Consider the following 19,251-nt stretch of genomic DNA (forward strand, 5'->3'; position numbering starts at 1 on the left):
GCAGTTTTGTTTATTGTTGAATAGTGGTCTTCGTACTCAGCCTGAACAGTCCTTCCTGTAACTTAAGCCTCTTCTTCCTTGGTTGATTTGCTCAGTATGTAGAGAGCAGATCTTTCCCCTCCTCTGCAGGGGCCTCTTTGTGTATCTTCTTTTTTACTTAACAGCCCATTCAGTTTTCCCTCATGCTAGTGTTTTCAAGCTGCTTTTCAAACCATGATAATCTATGTTTCTTCTCTTTAGAAGCCCTTCCAGTTAGTCCAGAATTATTTTCTAAATGCAGCATCTGTAATTGGAGGATTAGTAAGTAACCCTTGAGTTAACCTCTGCAACTATAACCTCACTACTGCTGTTTACAAGTAAAATCTAAGGCTTATTTTTGATGCCTTTCAAGCTCACTCCATTGTCCAGTTCTGTTTCCTCGCGGTGCTGCTGCTTATCCTTCTCATTCAGTTGGCTGTCCCTGAACTCAGCTTGCTTTAAGAAGCCTCCTAGATTTCAGATGCCCTCTTCCCTAATTCTATAAGGATCTTGAATTGACAATGTGGGGTTTCTTCTTAACAATTTCTCCTCTCTCTTCTTTCTGATGGCTCATGATTTTGTCTCTGCAGGTCTCTGAAGTATACATCTAAATGTTACTTTCCCAAGGGTTTCTGCTGCAGTGGTTTTTAGGTCTGATTGATAAATGGTGAGCAAACTTCCTGACTGTGCTGGAGGTGGGAGGCTGTCCTCCTGCATTTTCAATTCTGTTCTGATGTACATAAGAGGGAGGGCCTTCCCTTCCATTTGCTCTGGCATCTGAGCAGTGACTCTCTCCTCAACAAGTGGAAAATCTTCAGAGTGAAATAGGCAGACAGGGGCTCCATCATAATTCATATCTTGCTATCTGCCATCTTTCAAGAGTAATGATTTAATTTTGTTCCTTGTCATATTGTTATTTCTTACCTTGTCCAACACTCACAGCAGGAAATTAACTGGGAGGTTGTCTTCAGCCATCTCAGTTGTTTAGCTCTTCCATCCCAGAAAGAGTTAAGCAGACTGTGGGCCCATGTTCATCACTGCTTTTTGTCCTGTGACAACCAGCAGACTCCAGAACCTGCATCTCTGCCTTGCTTTTCCTTCACTGTACTTCTCAGAAATCGCTTTTGCCTTACTGTTATGATCTACTTTTTAGTGTGCACAGCCTGTCTGTAGCTCTGTCCAATACATTTGTGACATTTCTTCTGTATTGTCCACTAAACTTGCTAAGGTGACCTTTTAGCTCCTGACCACTTCTTGCTACTGTACCCTCTGCTTTTCCAGCACAACAGGGAGCTGAGCTCTCAGCCAGGTCAAGTTTCTGTTCTCTTACTGTAGGTAAATGAGGCTTGCACTGGAAAACTTTGTTTCTCACTGTGGTCATTTGGGATAATTTCCTGGCTTATTCAGAAAAGCTTTTTCAAAGACATGGCTTTTTGGTTTCTAATATTACAGCTTTGGTTTGTTTTCATGGTGCCTGGGAAAAGGTCCTTCTTCTAAACTCCATTGCAGAGTTTGTGGTTGTTCTTTCTGTTTGAGTAGCTGCAAAGACTGTTTCTAAGTGCTTAGCTCTCACTGGGAAGCTCATTAAGTCACTCCCACTTCAACAAAGAGACTTCTGCGGTGAAAGTCACTCCACCTTGAAGAAAAGCTTCTGTTATGGTGAGAGAAAGCATGACAAAAAAGGAAATCTTTCAGAATTTCACCTGTAGATGATTGTTTTCTTCTGAAAAATAAAGAGAAGTCAAGTAGAGAACAAAGATGATTTTGTTTATTGACACAGACCTAAAACTCTGGAGAGTTATGAAAGTATAAGAGCCATACTTTTATCAAATTCAATTTGAAAATGTGATAAAGATTCCAAACCACTAAATTACTTGTATCTTAGATAAGGTATTCTCCTATCTCTTGATGGTATACAGTGTCCTGTCTGTTCAGATGGATTTTTATGCAGTGTTAGGAGAACTAAGCCAGTTCCATGAGCCCACACAGTCTTTCCTTGGTTCGGTCCTCGAGTACAAAAATACCTTTTAAAATATGAAGACCTTGATTTGTTGCCTCACACTTGCTAAGACTTAAGGGGGGGAAAAAAAAAATCTAACTTAAAATTTCTGGGTAACCCCTTAGACAGTAACAATAAACCATAATCACAATTTACTGCTACCTGGCATGCAGATGGGATGTTGTAACCTGACCTTGTTCAGCTCCTTTACGTTGGTGATGCTTTGCTTCACCCTTGCTTTTCACGTTTCTTTTTGTGCCTGGTTTTTGAGTTGATGCTGAGAAAATGTTTTAAAACACCTGCTTCTACTGTATTCTTCTAATGAAATTATTGACTTTCCTGCGGGTGTTTTAACGGAACTCGAACTGAAGCTGGTGCTTGGGCTGACGTCATTGTCACCATCATGTCCAGTGGCAGATATGACAATACCACGTGCTCCCCCTGCTGTTAATAGCTGCTTTCTTGTGCCTAAACAGAGTGTGTGTGAAAAGTAGAGTAATAATGTGGTTTGTAGTTCTGAAAGATGTTAGATAGGGCTCATTTTTGCCTGAAGTATCTTGGCAAGACTTTAATAAGAGTTCAAGATAAAGTCGGGGTCATCACGACAGCATTAATACCATTAGTTGACAATTACAACTTGCCCTTTTTTCACACTGGGAACTAGGGGCATCTTAGATTTCCCTCCCAGCTGACCATCCTACTCTAAAGTGCAAGAAACTACTTTAAAAAACAAAGTTAATAATATATTATTAGGTAGATCTGTAAAGCCATTAAAGAGCTGTTATTTTTGCGACCTGCCTCGACAGGCATGGTATTTTCTTCTTTCTTTCTACTCAGATTTACTGCCAAAAATCTTTCCTTCCCCACCCCCACCCCCCAACCCCCTTCTCCTGGAGAAAGCAGAAATGAAGCTCTGTAGAAACTAGACACAATCATTGAGGATGTGGGAATTTACCAAGAGTTTAAGTGTGTGTGTGATGTATCTAACCAAGCTAGATGAACCATCCTTAAAATGCTGGTGTTGCTTCTTTTGGATGAGTCTAAGCACATCCATGTGAAACAAATGTGTGTTATGTATGTGGAGTGATGAGGTATTCCTTCCTAGTTGGGGGGGGGAAGACATGTGTCTAAAATAAACTGAGCAGAATTTTTGAATTAAAATGAAGTAATAATATTAAGTTATTATTAGTAATCTTTATTAAAACATCTTTAATTTCTTTTAACATTCGTGTAATAGAATCTGATTTACTGGGAGTGGCATTTAATTAATTTAATTCAATTTAGAGAGTTAACTCTATTACATATTAGTACAGAAAATTACCTCTGAACAGTCATTTCTCACTGGTGACATGCAATAAGTTAATTTAGCTCAGAGTTCGTTTGGGTGCATTGTGAGTTCTTAGTGAAAGTTGCTATGGTGACAGCCTGATCAACCAGAGCTGTCATCTAAAACAACAAATACACCAGCCCCGCGTTGCACAGTGACACCGCTGCTGCCAGGCTGTAAACACTGACAGATGGATCCTCTCTGCTCCCTGCTTTTCTCCAGTTGGGGTCTTTTCAGTGAAGTTGGTGGCTTAAATCTTCAGCGATGCCAAGGCCGCATTGCAAGGAGCAGTGAAAAGCTTCCTGAGGAATGCTCGGTCATTAGCAGACCTGCTGCGGCTGGAGCCTTCTCACAAAAGGGGTTTTCTGTCAGGCTCTGTGCAACAAATTGAATCAAGCTTTATTTTTGTTGGCTTCGTCTTAGCTGCAGCGAAATGATTGCAGAATCCCAGGCAGATTTTTTAGTTTGCTTTTATTTAGGAAAATTTCCTGATGAATCTGAAGAAGGAGGAGGCCTGGAAACTGCAGGAACTGCTTTCCTCATGCTTCTGAATAATTTAAACCCTGTTTTTCATATGTGGCATTAATGCACGATAGCACTGGAGACATAAAAAATCTGTTCAGCTTAAACTGAATTAATGAAGACTTTGCCTCAGACTCTGTGTTGAATCTGAAATGGAGATTTTTTTTTTTTTTTTCCCCTTCAGATTCTCCAGGGTTTACTCTCAGGTAGCTGAACTCTTCAAAGGAAAAAAAAAACCAAACTTCCAGTGAAAGAGGCTGTGTTTGGGAAACTCGTTGAGGAAAGCAGGCATATTAAATGTTCATGTTCAGATGTAAGAGGGAGTATCACAAAACCCGAAATCATAGAAATATAAATTCTAAGTTCATAGAATCATAGTATGTCAGCTGGAAAGGGGCCCAAAGGATCACCTGGCACAACCTAAGTTATAGGGCGGTTTAAATGAGGTGGCCCGGCGCCCTGTCAAGTTCACAGAATGGTTTAGGTTGGAAAGTCATCTAGTTCCAACCCCGCTGCCATGGCCAGGGACACCTTCCACTAGACCAGGTTGCTCAAGGCCTCATTCAGTCTGGCCTTGAACCACCTCCAGCAAGGGGGCATCCCCAACCTGCCTGGGCAACCTGTTCCAGTGTCTCACCACCTTCCCTGTAAAGAAGTTCTTCCTAATGGCCAGTCTAAATCTGCCTTCCTCAAGCTTCAAGTTCAGTGTATCTTCTTTTTAGTGTACCTCTCCTTCAAGTTCAGTGATCTTTCTTTTCCCTTTCTAGATCAGTGTGCACACTTAAGTTGTGGTCAACTAGTTTTTGGGTATTGTTTTTCCTCTGGAGCATGACTTTAATTGACATAGATTTATCTAACTCAGGGATCATTCTTATTTTTGACCTTCAGATTTTTCTCTGCTGTATGTTTCTGAAGGCAAATGAGTGCCATTTCCATAGGACTGCTTGTCCTGGGAACTGCATGCACAATAGGGTGTAGAACCCCAAAGAGTTGTCTAAATAGAAAAATCTGTGAATTTTTGTAGATACACTCTCCAAAAGTGGTAACAATCTCCTTGTGGTGTTCTGTGTGTTTTTAAGAACCTACTTGCTGGAAACATTGATTCTCAATTGTGTTAAATTTGAAATCTAAGGCTAAAATACTTCAGGTTCAGCTTTCATGGTTTCTCTGGCTGATGCTACCTGAGACTTGGATTATAACCATGGTGCTGGGGAGGAGAGGAGCTGGTCCATGCTGAGCTCTGTTGGCACTGTTTCAGTTATTAATGCTGACTGATTTGAAACGATAGCTCAGATATCTCAGTGCTATGTTTGGGACTGTAATATAAACATGCACTTAAGCTTTCTTTTGAACTAGAATGTGAGCTGGAAGGTTTATGCCAAAATTACAGAGGCCCTTTTGCTGGTTGCCGACAAAATTGTTACTATTTTAGTATTGCACATAAAATATTCATTTGGTACCATAAATGTACATGACAGTAGAGCCAAGGCTTTGTGTTTGTACAGGGCTCTAGTCAATTTGACATGTATGCATAGTCCCATGATTTCAGCAGCACAGCCAGTGTCAGTGAAAATTATAGTTAGTATCTCCTCAGCAGACTTGTAATCTGCAAGCAGTCGACACCATGCTTTCCTGGAAATGTCTGAAAGCGGTTAAATAACAAGGGCAACCTGCTCCCCCTGCATCCACCCCCAAAACATAAATAACATAATGGCAGAAGCGGTGTTTCTGGTTTCCAGAACACAGATGTGTGGGTGTGTACAGTGAATCTGATGTGCCCAGGCTCTGTTAGTCCTGGCGTGGATTTGATCCCAGTTCCCGTTTGAATGCTTCGCAGGCCTAAGGCAGCCCCAGGGTATTGATCTTCAGCACACGTGTGGGCTGCCTGCGCACCCGGTAGGGCTGATGTGTCCTGGACGCATTGATCTCTCTATCCCCGTGGTAAGATATTGATCCATAATAAATACGCACGGGCAATTGCCAGACATTCCAGAGAAAGAGACCTTCCATTAAAACAGGAGCCTTTCCTTCTTTCCAGCTCAAAGTGGAAAAAGAGGTTGTGCTTGACACTGCGTGAATGCTGTGTCCTGGATGGGATGCTAGCACTGACTGTACTCTGGGACACCCTGAGACTCCAGGAACGCTTCATGCACAGACTGTGGGTGCACCATGTACATTCTAGGTGTGCTCTCTGCTGCAGCTGGACAGGTATCTCCAAGAAAGAAATGATGGCTGCATGAGGTACCTCTGAGTCCCCAGCTGCTTCTGCGTTTAGAACAAGGCATTTACAGTATGGTTCACTTCTCTGCAAGCCCCAGCTCAAGAGCTGCCCGCAGCGCCTCTTCAGACCGTATCAGCTGTATGGGGCAAGCTGGATCCTCTGTGCTCTGAACAGATTCTGCTGCCAAAGGGCTGACTCTAACAGCAGTTTGACACAGTACAGGCATTAATCACTTTCTAAAGCATGGGTTTGTTTGTAATAGGATTTTTTGCCTCAGCTTACTTAAATATAAACCCCACACATTGATCTGTGAGGTGATGACCCACCAGATTGCCCTGCTTTCCGTGTGGTTTTAAACAAATCTCAAGGCCTGTTCATGGGAACTGTGACCTGTAGATGCATCAGTGTTCAAGGAGCTCCTGTTTACAGTAAACTGACACTGAGACTGTCCTGACAGCGAGTCAGTTACTTAGGAACAGAGGAATTCCTCTGAGTTTTCATATTTATCTGGTTGTGTGAATGGTTTAACAATGAGTGGATTTCTACTGTAACGGGTATTTACTGTTCAGTCTTCACCTGCAAGTGACCTGTTGAGGAAGAGTATTGCTGGTGTGATGACTTAGCGCCATTTGTAAATTTGTCTTTAGAAAATTCCTTTACATATGAAAACAGAGTGGTAAACGTTGATGAGATTAAATGCACACAGCTTAACATTCAAGGATTCAATTCCTGCTTCTTTTCAGGCTTCTTATGTGACTCTGTATGAAGTTATTTAAGCTGTTATTATGTGCTTGGATTTCCCCCCTTGTAGTGATGATACTGTTTGCATTGTGTACCTTAAGCTGTTTCCTGTCTTCTCTGACTCTCTTATTGTCTAGTTACTGATAGGGTTGCATTGTCTGGAGCTGCACTTAGGAAGGGTTTGGAGGGTGAGAGCAGAGGTGAAGGAGTGAGCCTGTGCCAGTGACAAGCTGCTGATATATAAAATGGTATAACCCTTTACTGTGTTAACCAGGGTGGTGAGATTGTGTGTTTGTGAGACTCTCATCCTGTTGGTTGGGCTAGAATTTAATGTGTGTTTGCCTGGTGGGCCTTAATAAGATTAGTTGGTGGGGTTTAGATGTTCTAAATATTCTGGGAAAGAACACAAGAGGACTGAACTCATTTTATAGGAAAATCTTAAATGAGAAACCTGAGACAGCTCTGCAGCTGTTTCTGAAAGCTATCTGAGCAATGCCTCTCTTCTCTCAGAGCTGCTCTCTCACTTCATTGAACAGCAGCAGCTTCTTGCACAAGCCAATTCATCTCAGCAATGGCTTTTATCCCTCTTCTGTCCTTTTTAGACAGTTCTTAATGCTGTTGTTTCTTAATGTTATTAACAGGAGTCATTAAAAACTTCTAATAGCTTCATTATTTTCCCTTTTTAATGAGCAACTTTCTGATGTCAGTATCTTGTCATGCTTTGGAGGTGGGAATTGAATTTACAGGAGGCTGAATTCAAAGTGAAATGTGTGATGACGTTAAATGAAATACGCCTGTGCTGAAGTGTCAGAGGCTTCAGGACAAAGGGAGTCAGGAGACCAGCTTCTAGCAAGATGTATTTATTCATTTAGTTGTCAGTGCTTCACAATGGGTGTGTGTTTGGACAAGCCTGTGTGTAGTGTTGTACATGATTAGTAGGGGTGTTTGAGTTACACTGATTCACAAACGCAGCTTCACGTCGCCTGTAAATTGCAGAACCATTGCTTGAAAGAAACCAGACGAATTGTTAAGTCTTGAGAGTTACCATCTGTTATCAGTTCACATCCTGAAGGAATGTAGCTGTGCTAATTTAACTGTTCCCTTGCCCAGAATCTTGATTCATAGCTTGGACGTTTTAGTGTGAGGCCTGATGTATTCATTGCATTTTCTGTCCATCAGTTTGGCCCTGATAAACCCATGGGTGTGCAGTCAGAGCCCTCAGTAAATAGGAGAGAGTTTGACTTGCAGTGAAAGAGCATCATATTTGCTTTGGATTATCAATCTATTGTTGATGACAACCTATCAACCTAATTAGCTGTACCATTTTTAATGGCACAGCTAATTAATTGTGAATTTAAAATTAAAATTGTAATCAGTGCTAACATGGAGGAAAACAGCAAGGAAAACAGTAGAAGCTGTTAAAAGCCTAAGTGTTCTCACAAGACTGCTGCATGGGAAACCAACTGGGTTAATGTGGAATGAGATTGAAGAAAACTTTTAAAAATGCATACTGAATCATACAACCCAAAATAAATATTCATCTCAAAAGAAGTATTTGGCACCCTCTGTGCTGACAAATCTGAAAGAGAGAAATGTAGATGCTGTTCAAGAAAAGGAAACTAAATCCAGTATCTGAATGCTGAAGCATGCAAGGGTCTGTTTCTATCAGGAGCGTCTCCAGTTCTTGGGAGAAAAGTTAGATTTGGGAATATAGGGTTGTCTCAGTAGAGCTGGGCTAGGTCTGTTTACTGCACGGGAGTTCTACAGCAGGGTGGGCTGTGAAAGGCTTACAGAGATTGCAGATGTGTTTGTGTTGGAGGGATAAAAATATCACTCAGTACTGATACAGTTTTAAGTTAATGTTAGTCAAGAGCAAAACGGAGAGGGTCCAGATAAGTGGAGCTGATGAAGAAAGGCCAATCTTGAACTTGGTAAAAACCAGCAGGAGCTGGAGAAAGAGCTGTGATTATCAACCTGCGAGAAAAATTACATCCTTACTGTGGCTGAGGCAAGTGAGAGAATGGAGTGTGATGGATTTGGAGCTCCGCTTTACATGTTGGATTGTAGAACATAATACTAGAAAGATTCTTGAGATGTCGTCTATTCCATCCTCTTTCCCTGAGACAAGATCACCAAACCTGTATCATGTCTGCAGATAATCCTTAATCATCCTTATTGTTAGAAATTTAAATCTTAATCTCCCTGGTTGCTATTTAAACTCAGCAGGTCTTGTCTTATTCGCTGTGGGATGGAGTAAATGATTTCTTCTTTTGTATTCCACACCCCCCCACACACACACACTGTGTACTCAGTGTTTTCTAGATGCTCTTATCTGCTATGGTAGTTTGTGTTTCCAGATTCCTGTTTCCTTTGTACTCCTTCCAGGTGGTCCAGCTCTTATTGAAGAGGGGGTGGTCAGCTGTGGGCTTGGGCAGTGCTTTAGTGAAGGCTTTTAAGATGCCAGACCAAAACACAAGTGTTATTTTGAGCCTCATAGCTGGTTATTTATTCCACTACAACACTTCTTGTCTTACAACAGCCTGATCTTCTTACTTCTGTTTGGTTTGTGATCTGCTAAGACATTGCATTTTTGTCTGCAGAGCTGCTGTGTGGTGAGTCGATAGGCCTTCTGCATTTAATTCTTCCCACCTAATAACATGACTTTCCTTATGAATTGCAGTCACTTCTTTCACACCACATCTCCAGTTTATCATTGCTGAGTTCTGATCCTATCTCTCAGCAACCTGATCACCCCCATCTTCTATCTCCCTGGCTTGATGTCATTTGCAGATTTAATAAGGATATTCTCTAGTCCATCATCCAGTTGTTAACAAAAATAATGAAGAGCATAGGCTTGGATCAAGTCCCCATGGAATCTATTCTGAAACATACTTCTGTTTTGACAGCAAACCATTAGATTCTCCCAGAGAATATTTCAACCAATTTTGCATTTAGCTCACATTTCCCCAATTTGCTTATGACAATATCAAGTAAGAATTTCCTGTCAGAAACCATAGCGAAGCTAAGATGTGTAGAGAGCTTTGGATTGTGGGACACCCGTGGCAAATGGCAGAAAACCGGCAGAATTTGTTTGAACTGAAGCAGATGGCTGGGTTTGAGTGGAGGAGGTAACAAAAGAGTGTCAGGTTGGGAGTTAGGGAGCAGGTGGATTTGTGGATATAAGGTTTGAGAGTCAAAATACGGAGAGGCAGGAGGCAAATGAAGTCCTGAATGCTTCTCTGTTTCAGAGCTTTGCATAAAGCCAGCAGTTTACAAGGGTAACACCTGTCATTAAATGAATTAGGAAGAGAAACAGAAGATGAGAATAAGCTTGTAAGTGCTAGCAAGGAACAGATTCAAGGAGGCATGGCTAGCCCTAATGTATCTGATAAAGCAGGTGTAGTAAGAAACCTCAGAAGCTCCTTGCAGCTCAGTTTACAGAAGCAGAGGTTGGGCTGGGAGGTGCTGTGTAAAGAGGCAGAATGTTGAGGACAAGTGAGGACAATAGCGGGTTTATTAAGACGAATTTGAAAGATGCATGTGCTGGCAGGATGCTGGGGAGCAGAGACAAGAGGAAACAATATGTGTGAGTAGGAAAGTATGTGGAAAGAATGCGGAATTACCTGAGAAGGCACAAGGACAAATAGAAGGCAGGTCACAAACTTCTGTGTTAGTGATTTGGAGAGGTCCTGTTTGCCTCTTCTCCCAGTGCATGTGAATAGATACCAGACCTTTGCACCATAGGGCTGTTGGATCTTTTTGCCATCAAGAACTGAGGCAGTATCTGTTTAAAATGTATTCATTCAAATATTAAAATTCCTCCATTGTTCCATGATTTATGAAGCTATAATGCATTTACTTTCCCCTCTTAATTCCTGTTAATTTCCCCCCAAAGATTTCTATTCTCTTTTCTTTGTTGATAAAAGACTCTATCAATATTAACCTCTGCAAAAATAGTGCAGACTCATCGTTTAAGAGACACTTAGGTAAAACTACAGTATCAATAAGGTTGGAAGAGACCTCAAAGATCGAGTCCAACCTGTCACCACAGACCTCATGACGAGACCATGGAACCAAGTGCCACGTCCAATCCCCTCTTGAACACCTCCAGGGATGGTGACTCCACCACCTCCCTGGGCAGCCCATTCCAATGATGAATGACTCTCTCAGTGAAGAACTAGGGAAGAATGCTCTAGTAAATAAATTTTCTGGCTATATTTTGGGCTTAGTTTCATAAGGAAATGAGTTTTATGAGATTGGCTTGTATTCCTGTCTTCATCTCCCCATTTAGCTTTAGAAATTCCTGGTCAATCCTGGCCAAATTTTGGTAGGAAGCCCCCCCAGAGGTTCCTTGAGATGTGCAGCTGGATGCACAACAGCACTGAAGTTAGTGTCATTACTTTTCTTTCTACCTATCTGCTGAGGTCTTAAGGAAAGTATTTGAGGTGGCTTTAGTGGTTATCTAGTCAGTTTGTCAGCTGGCCAGTCAACCAGCAGGGAGCTTTAAACAAGCCACGGTGCTGTTAACACCAATGGCTGTTTAAGAGGACATTCAGTACTTCAAAAATGGTGAAATGCAACCAAATGGAACACGCTTTCTAGCTTGCTTTAACATTTATGTGGTTCTAGCAGATCCAGGAATGAAGACTAGCAGATCCAGGAATGAAGATTAAAATAAAACCTTTAATTTCTTAGAGGCAAGGTGGAATTCTCACTCTTGGGAAGTCAATTTACGACGGGCTTGTCACCGCGGGCCCTGTAAGTTGTTACGATTTCCTCATAAAGTATGGTTTCCCAGACATGGTTGTTAAATCTTTCTGGATGACATCTTTCAAAGGAGATTTTTTTTCCCCCCCCAGCATCAAAATTAGGAATTAATTTTTGACTGAACTGCAGCCCACTGTCAGTGTTTAATATATATCACTTTAGGGTGGGTTCCTCCCTGCTAACTTCATGTAATGAACATATGTCTGAATATAGTTTTAGAAGAAGCAATGCTTATATCTTGATGAAGCCTGTGACGTATGTGCAGATGAGCAAATCAGCCTGGGAGCTGCAGAGTGGGGTTTGAATTCATCCTGGCATAGATGCCTCCCCGTACAAAACCAGAGTGGTTTATTTCTGTTTGGAGAGCTCCATCAGCCAAAGCATGTGAGGGTGAACACGGCTTTAAAATTGCTCCAGAAAAAGCAGGAAAGCCCTCACCTGTAGGTATTCCCTCAATAAAATGTCTTCACAGAATCAATTTAAAAAGACTGTTTTTGCAACAACAGGAAACAACAACAAAAAAAAAGACTTTTCAATTGTGATTTAGTTGTCAGCTGGTGCAGTTTTAGAGGGTGGATGGGTTCTCAGAGCTTGGATTTATTTTTCTTTTCTGGAGCTTAATCTCTAGATGCTCTAATTAATTATGCAGCATATAGCAATGCATTTAAATACTAGCTTTAATCAGTTGCAGGTTAGGGAATATATGAGGAGTAAGAGTTTACTAAGAACTGAAGGTGGCTCCTGGAGGCATGAGGCTGAGACTGGCTGTATGTCCGCATCATATACCATTGCTCATCCTAAAGCTGAGAGGAAACTGGAGCAGGATAAAGGATTAGATAATATATGTCTTTGAGAAGCTTCCTTGGTTGTCCCCTACCACTAAATTACCCAAAATTGAGTTGTTGGAAATGGTTGAGAAATGCTAACAATTGATTTAGAGGATTTCCATGAACTTGGCAGCTTCTTGTTAATTCCTAGTCTGACTTCAAATTTCCTGGCAAAAAAATTCAAGATCTGTGTAGAAGGTCTCAGTTGATAGAATGGAGGGAAATCTGTAGAATCTGTTAGGGAAGATGAGTAGTGGCCAGAGGTTTTAGAAAGGGAATATTAAAAGACTAAGGGAAGAGGCGGGAAATGTTGCAAAAGCCAAGAGAAGGAAACATAGAGGAAATGTCTGTGAGAAGAAGCAGAAGCTGTACTCTGGTCAGTCAGGAGGTCAGATGGAAGGGAGGAAGAAAAGTTAAACCAGGAAGAAGCTTTATTTATTCTGAGTATTAGGTAAATGATATATTCAGGAATTAGTACAAAATTTTGCTCAATAAATGGTGTTCAAGTTCCAAGGCCATAATAATGCACAGAGCAGTTTTACTTTTCCCCCTGAACATGAGCTTTGATGTCAAACCGCAGCTTCTCATTACATCCTTAAAGCCATCATGAGCGCTATTGAAAAGGAATTTTGTTACTCTCTTGCCTTTAGACTGTAACCCATCTGCAGGTTTTTTTTCAGGAGAAGTTTGTGTGCTTGGGGGAGGGGAAGATCCCGGCAGAAAAGTACCCATGTTTTGTGCAGCAACATTAGGAAGTAGCTTTTTACGCAACGGTTTACTGAGATACCTTTGCTTTTGCCAGTAGATGTCACTGTGGATAAAAAATACCAGCGGTTAGTAGACAAAGGAGGTAATTTGCTAAATGAAAATTCATCCTTTCAAAGTAGATTGGGGGGGTAACATTTTTTTCCTGAAGAAAGACTTTTCCACAGCATGCAAAAATGGGTTTCTTGCTAGTCAGGACATCTATATTTGCCCACCGCAATCCTGTATTTTTTGGTGATCTTCACCCGACTTGGGTAAGTTCCTGGCGTTCTGCCTGACTTCCTCGGGGTGTCTGTGTGTGAGCCTGCTCCTGTTCAGCTGGGTTTTGGGAGCATTCGGCATTTGGGGGCTGCTTTCATAAGCACCAGTTGTCGCTGCGGCGTGTATGTGCGGGGAATTGGACATGGAGGAAGTGGCTTCATTAAGGTTGATTTGGAGGGGGGAGCAAGACGAGGGGGGGGAAAAAAAATTGCCCATATGATTGGCTGGGAGAATAGCTCTGAATTATGGGATCCATCTGTTTCCTGTAATGAATTCATAAACCCATCAAACAATGACCTGAACGAATTGCTGAAGGAAAAAAATAATACACTGGCATGATATGTTTAACGCAGTGAGGCATTGGCATTGTATAATCAAAAATTCTTCTCACATCCAGCACTTTGTAATGGAGCTGCTGTGTTTAATAGAAGCTGTAAATAAATCCTGTCACAGTAGCAGCCAAGAATGCATTTCTGGGTTTAACTGTTTCTCTTCTGGAATGCCTGGTCCTTGAAGGCTTTAGAAATGCAAGTCTTACAGAGCCGGAGTGGGGGATTCTGAAATGGAGAGAAATGTTAATGAGGTGAATGAAAGGAAAAAGCTGCCATAAATCAGTATTATGTGGCTTAACCAGTTTCTTTCATTTATGCATGTTCTTTCCTTATGTCATAGAAATGTACTTAAAAGCTATTGTTGTAATTGAAATCTGTTAGACTGATCCTATTCATTATATTAATAAAATCCACCTACAATTGCTCGTAACACTTTTTTATGCAGTTGGGATTCCCGAGATTGTAATCATCAAAAAGCATGTGGGGTAATTATTGGATTTGTTTGGGTAAAATTGGATTAAGAAGTTTAGATACCATTAAGTACTGATAATTGTTACAAGCAAGCTCATTGTTTAGTGTATGTACAGCTCTCGGAATGCAGACTGTGCAGATACCCATCGCAAACATCTTCAGAGCAAGCAATCTCAAGGCTTTTTATTTCATGCCTTCAATTGTATTTTTGCAAGAGGCTTTTTCTACTCTAAATGTTTTTGCTTTAGCTCTTTAATCATCTGCTGGTTATGAAAACCACTTTGCGTTAAATCCTTCTGCCCCCCCCATTACATTTTAAATAGTATTTTTAACATTAGAGCAAGTTTCACCATAAAGGTGACATTTTAATTCCTGGCTCTCCAGCAGCTGCCCACATCACATTAGGCGTGACAGTGTATTACACTGGGGTGAAAGGGCAGACAGGCTGCTCCTTCAGGGACTGGCAAGGTCTCTCTGTAGATTGGCAGGTTGGCCCTTGGGGCTGATTAAATGTATAGCACACAGAGCATCAGTGTTCCAGGCAGCCCCTGCTGACCACGGGTGCTGCTGTGCTCCCTCCAAAAGGTTGCTGTCTGCTTTGCTTTGAGCCTGCAATGTGCTAAGATATGATGTCTTTGTATATTGTTCTGCCAGGGATGGCCATCATCTCCACATTCATCCATGGTAGGAAGGAGAATGTCTGAATGGTTTATGAAGACACTCTTAGAGCAAATATCATGTGACAATTAATAATTAGGAAACCTGCAGTAGACGCTTTGAACAGTAGGTGTTTCTCACAGTGCACATCACATGAAAATTGCTGCTTATACATTGCTTGAGATGACTTTAATAAATAGGTGCTGAGGTTTTTTGAAGAACACAGTGGCATTGTCTTTGTAACATATATTCTCCAAATATTATTGCTGTATTTCCAAGCTACATTTGAAGCCTAAATGCTAGCCTGATACGAAGCTGGAATTTGGGAGTCAAGCCCATTCCAATGACATTGTTCACTCTTCTTGCTTTATTTCCTGTCAGTGGTGTAATTAAACTGTTATTTTCCAGCTGCCATGATTTGTACACACAGTATTCTTGCAAGAGCTTCCATTTAACTAGTCTTAAAGATATGTTGATGTACAAAATAAAAGCCACTTCACTGTATTGATTAGAGAAAAATTAGTACTATTGATGTACAGAAATACTTACATTCTAAAATACAGCGTGCTTGGTATTTTGATCCTCTTTGTTCTTTCTCATCTATGATATGTGGAGGGAAACACTTCCTAACACTGAAATTGAGTTTCTCTGGCCCCACCTTTGTGATGAAACAGCTTTGTTAACGTACATTAAGTGGGGGGGATGTGTGTGTGTTCATTAGTGATGGTTGATATATATTTATTGGTTGGAATCAAAGGTCTTTTCCAGCCTAAGTGGTTCTATGGTTCTCTCTATGTGCACACCTATTTGGATGTATCAGATGTGATTTATACATATATATACAGTACTGAGCATAAAATGCTTTCTATAAAGCAGCCTGCCTGGCTCTCTGAAATATGTTTCCAATTAATTAATATTCTTTAAGGAAATCTTGGGGCCAGACAAATATCGACTCTGCTGGCATTGTGCCCAGATACTGGGTTTAATTCTCTTGTACACTTCTAATTCCATGGAAAAATGATTTCTTAGTTAAAAAAAAAGAAAGAAAGAAAGAAAAAGAACAACAACAAAAAAAGACTACTCTAATAGTTTCTCATTTCAGCATGCAGTTGTCCATTCCAGCCTTTTCCCCAGCTGATCAGGACTATCACAGTATAACTAAGGTTGGAAGAGACCTCGACGATCATCGAGTCCAATCTGTCACCACAGACCTCATGACTAGACCATGGCACCAAGTGCCACGTCCAATCCCCTCTTGAACACCTCCAGGGATGGTGACTCCACCACCTCCCTGGGCAGCACATTCCAATGACGAACGACTCGCTCGGTGAAGAACTTTCTCCTCACCTCGAGTCTAAACCTCCCCTGGTGCAGCTTGAGACTGTGTCCCCTATGATGTTTTTCAGGGTTTGATGGCAGAGCTGAGCTGGCACAGTGAGAGATGCTGGGTGGCAATGTGGAGCAGCAGTCCCCATCCACACTTCCTGCCTTCTGCAGCCTGTTCCCTCATCCTCCTCTTTTTCAGTATCCTCTCAGACCTGCTGGCATGAGGCTTTGTGTGGCCGGTCTCTTACTGGAATTGAAGAAATGTCCTGGCTGAGAAAGTTTATTGGCCCTAAGTAGATCAGATAATGTCTAGAATGCTCTTCCTGAATCTTGTGACCATGGGCAGATCACAACTTCCATCTTTTGCAGAGTGCTGAGTACTTCAAATTCCAGTCTTTGTAAATGCGTACATCTTTGTAGGAGCGAGAACAGTAAGCAAATGCTCAGGGGTGTAATAATAGTAGTAGGAATAATGACAGTACCTCAAGATCTCTAATTTTCTGATTTCTGCTCTCCATCTCTGAAATAAAATGGAAATACACACTTTGCTCCAAACCATAGAAAGTGATAGTTCTGATTATCCTCTCATTTTGCCAGAGCAAGCAGAACTCAGCAGGAGTTAGTTGGCTTTTGATACTATTGCAAGTTTGGACATCAGGCACTTAGATACTCGCAGGCAGAGTGGTGTAGCCATCCCAGACCCAGGATGGTAGATGGTGAGAGCCTGTGGTGGTGGTGACCTGCAGAAGCTGTGTGAGCCCTCCCACAGCAGGTTGTCCATGGAGAGCTGGAGAGAGATTCCTCTTCAGAGGGGCATCGCCTGAGTTCATAAATTATGCAGCAGCTTTTTAAAGGCCAGGTGGAGCAGTAAAGTCAACAGGACTTAAAGAAAAATTCATCAAATCCAAGTAATTATTTGTATCATGTGTGACAGATTTATTTGTATTGTGGAAGCAAAACTGTTTCAGGTACATGTTGAATATGCAGATTTGGTATTTGAAATGAATTATTCTGCGCTTTGTGACATTTTTTCATCTACTTTTTTAGTTGTCAGAGTTAGGATAAACTGTTGGGTTTCCAAACTTGAAAAGGCAAAGAAGGTTTTATTCTCTTTGTTCCCTTCTTTTGGTTGTAGAGATAAGCAGAGGTGAATTTTTTTTTTTTAGGCTTCCAAAATAAAGGTCTTTGGAGAAACAAAGTGCTGATGCTTTCTGTCAAACTTGGCATATTTTTGCTTGTCCAAGTCTTTGCTCACTTTGAAACCATCCTCAATGCTGCATCAATGCTTATTTGTTGCTGCTTGGTGGTGTGTGTGTGTGTGTGTCAATCAGTTTTTCAGGTGTGAAAAGCCTAGAGACAGGCTGAGTACTGGTTTTAGAGGACCTGTGTAACAAGACTGGTTTTGATAACAATTCAGAGGTTTTCTTTTAAGTGTTGTACTTTCCTAAGTAGTGTTTATTTACTATAAACATCCCACCCCATACATAGACAGACACATTTGTGTATATGGGGACCACTGGAGTGTTGGTGTGAACTGGAGTTGTAGATGGGAATTGTTCAGTCCGCAGCCTAGATGCTCTGTCCTCTCCTCTCCTCATGCAGTGGGTACCAGATTATTTCTAGTAACCAATTTCTCAGTTGTGTGCTGCTAGCTTCTGGGAAGTGGGAAGGGTGTGAGATGAGGCCAGGGGGTTTGTTTGGTTAAAAAGAGACACGTAGGCTCTGGTGGAGCTGGGTGTGAAGCCTTTATTGGCTGTATGCTGGTATGTAAATTTTACAGCCGTACGAAATCAGGTTTTTTAGACTTAGTTTTCAGAATAGTTACATAAAACTTTTTCAGGAGGCTGCGTGCATAGTAAACCAGCCCTGAATTCTGGTTGTGATGCCTGTTTATTAGAATGTATTTTATGTGCTTTTATAGTCCCTGGTTTGCCAGCTGCTGCTTGGGAGACTGAAAAACATTATCCCATTGCTCAGTTACAGATAAAAATACCCCACAAAATGTCTGATATTAAAGCTATTTTTGTGTGTTTGTTGTTGTTTTTTACTCTTTCCTGTAGTGCCAGAACCTATTAAGACCAGTTTAAGCCAGCCCCAACCTGCCGGTACCGGTACCAGTACTTCCACCAGCACTATTACCAACAGCAGCAATGGCAAGCGTGCGTCTGCTAATGGGCAGCAGCCGGCTGCATCCCGTTACCTGCCTCGTGAGGTGCCTCCACGCTTCCGCCAGCAAGAACAGAAGCAGCTCCTAAAGCGGGGGCAGCCGCTGCCCACCGGCGCTCTGACCGGCACCAGCCCAGCCCAAGGCACTGGGCAAGCAGGGGCCAGTCCTCCTCCACAGCAAGGAGCAGGTGGACAGCATCATCCCAGTAAGACCCAAACAGGTAAGGATTGAACTCCAGTGGATATCACCAGTTTGTTCTTTACGTAGTGAGGTCCTTCAGTGCCACCACAGGTGTTGCGTAAACTTAAAGAGATGTTAAGAATTGTCTTAAAATAACAGGATTTGAAGCAAAGTGCATGCTGTTGCTCTTTGTCTTACAGACAGGTGATGTAATTTCTAGGTCTTGAAGCTTGAGGAGGGCCGGTTTAGACTGGCTGTTAGGAAGAAGTTCTTTACAGAGAGGGTGGTGAGACACTGGAACAGGTTGCCAGGGAGGTTGTGGATGCCCTCTCTGGAGGTGTTCAAGGGTTAGATGAGGCTGTGAGCAACCTGGGCTAGTGGAAGGTGTCCCTGGCTGTGTCAGGGTGGTTGGAACTAAGTGATCATTAAGGTCCCTTTCAACCCAAACCATGCTATGAATTGGAATCTTTAGATGCTTAGAGCTATGGGGCGTTTTCCCCCTTTTTCTCCCACTCCTTTGATAATTATAACAGATATGATCTTGAGGAAATGTAAGCCTTTCTTCTTTGATCCTTCTTAGAGAAGCATTGGTCATTTGGGCAGTTGTAATGGTCTTTAAAGAGAGTGTTGCATAGAATTTTATGTGGAATAAGCCCAGGAATTTTGCTTG

General features: G+C 41.7%; 1 protein-coding gene across 9 annotated transcripts in view; it reads left to right on the top strand.

Moving 5' to 3' along the window:
• TNRC6C (trinucleotide repeat containing adaptor 6C) overlaps positions 1 to 19,251 on the top strand; it is a 103,267-nt gene that overhangs the window by 31,684 nt on the left and 52,332 nt on the right. For all 9 annotated transcript variants that reach the window (XM_054170440.1, XM_054170439.1, XM_054170444.1 and 6 more), the window contains exon 4: positions 18,295 to 18,621. In XM_054170440.1, the coding sequence (XP_054026415.1) occupies positions 18,295 to 18,621 (327 nt within the window). The remainder of the gene's footprint in view (positions 1 to 18,294; positions 18,622 to 19,251) is intronic.

The sequence above is a fragment of the Dryobates pubescens genome, chromosome 20 (genome assembly GCF_014839835.1).
Source record: "Dryobates pubescens isolate bDryPub1 chromosome 20, bDryPub1.pri, whole genome shotgun sequence".
In the NCBI taxonomy this organism is placed as follows: domain Eukaryota; kingdom Metazoa; phylum Chordata; class Aves; order Piciformes; family Picidae; genus Dryobates; species Dryobates pubescens.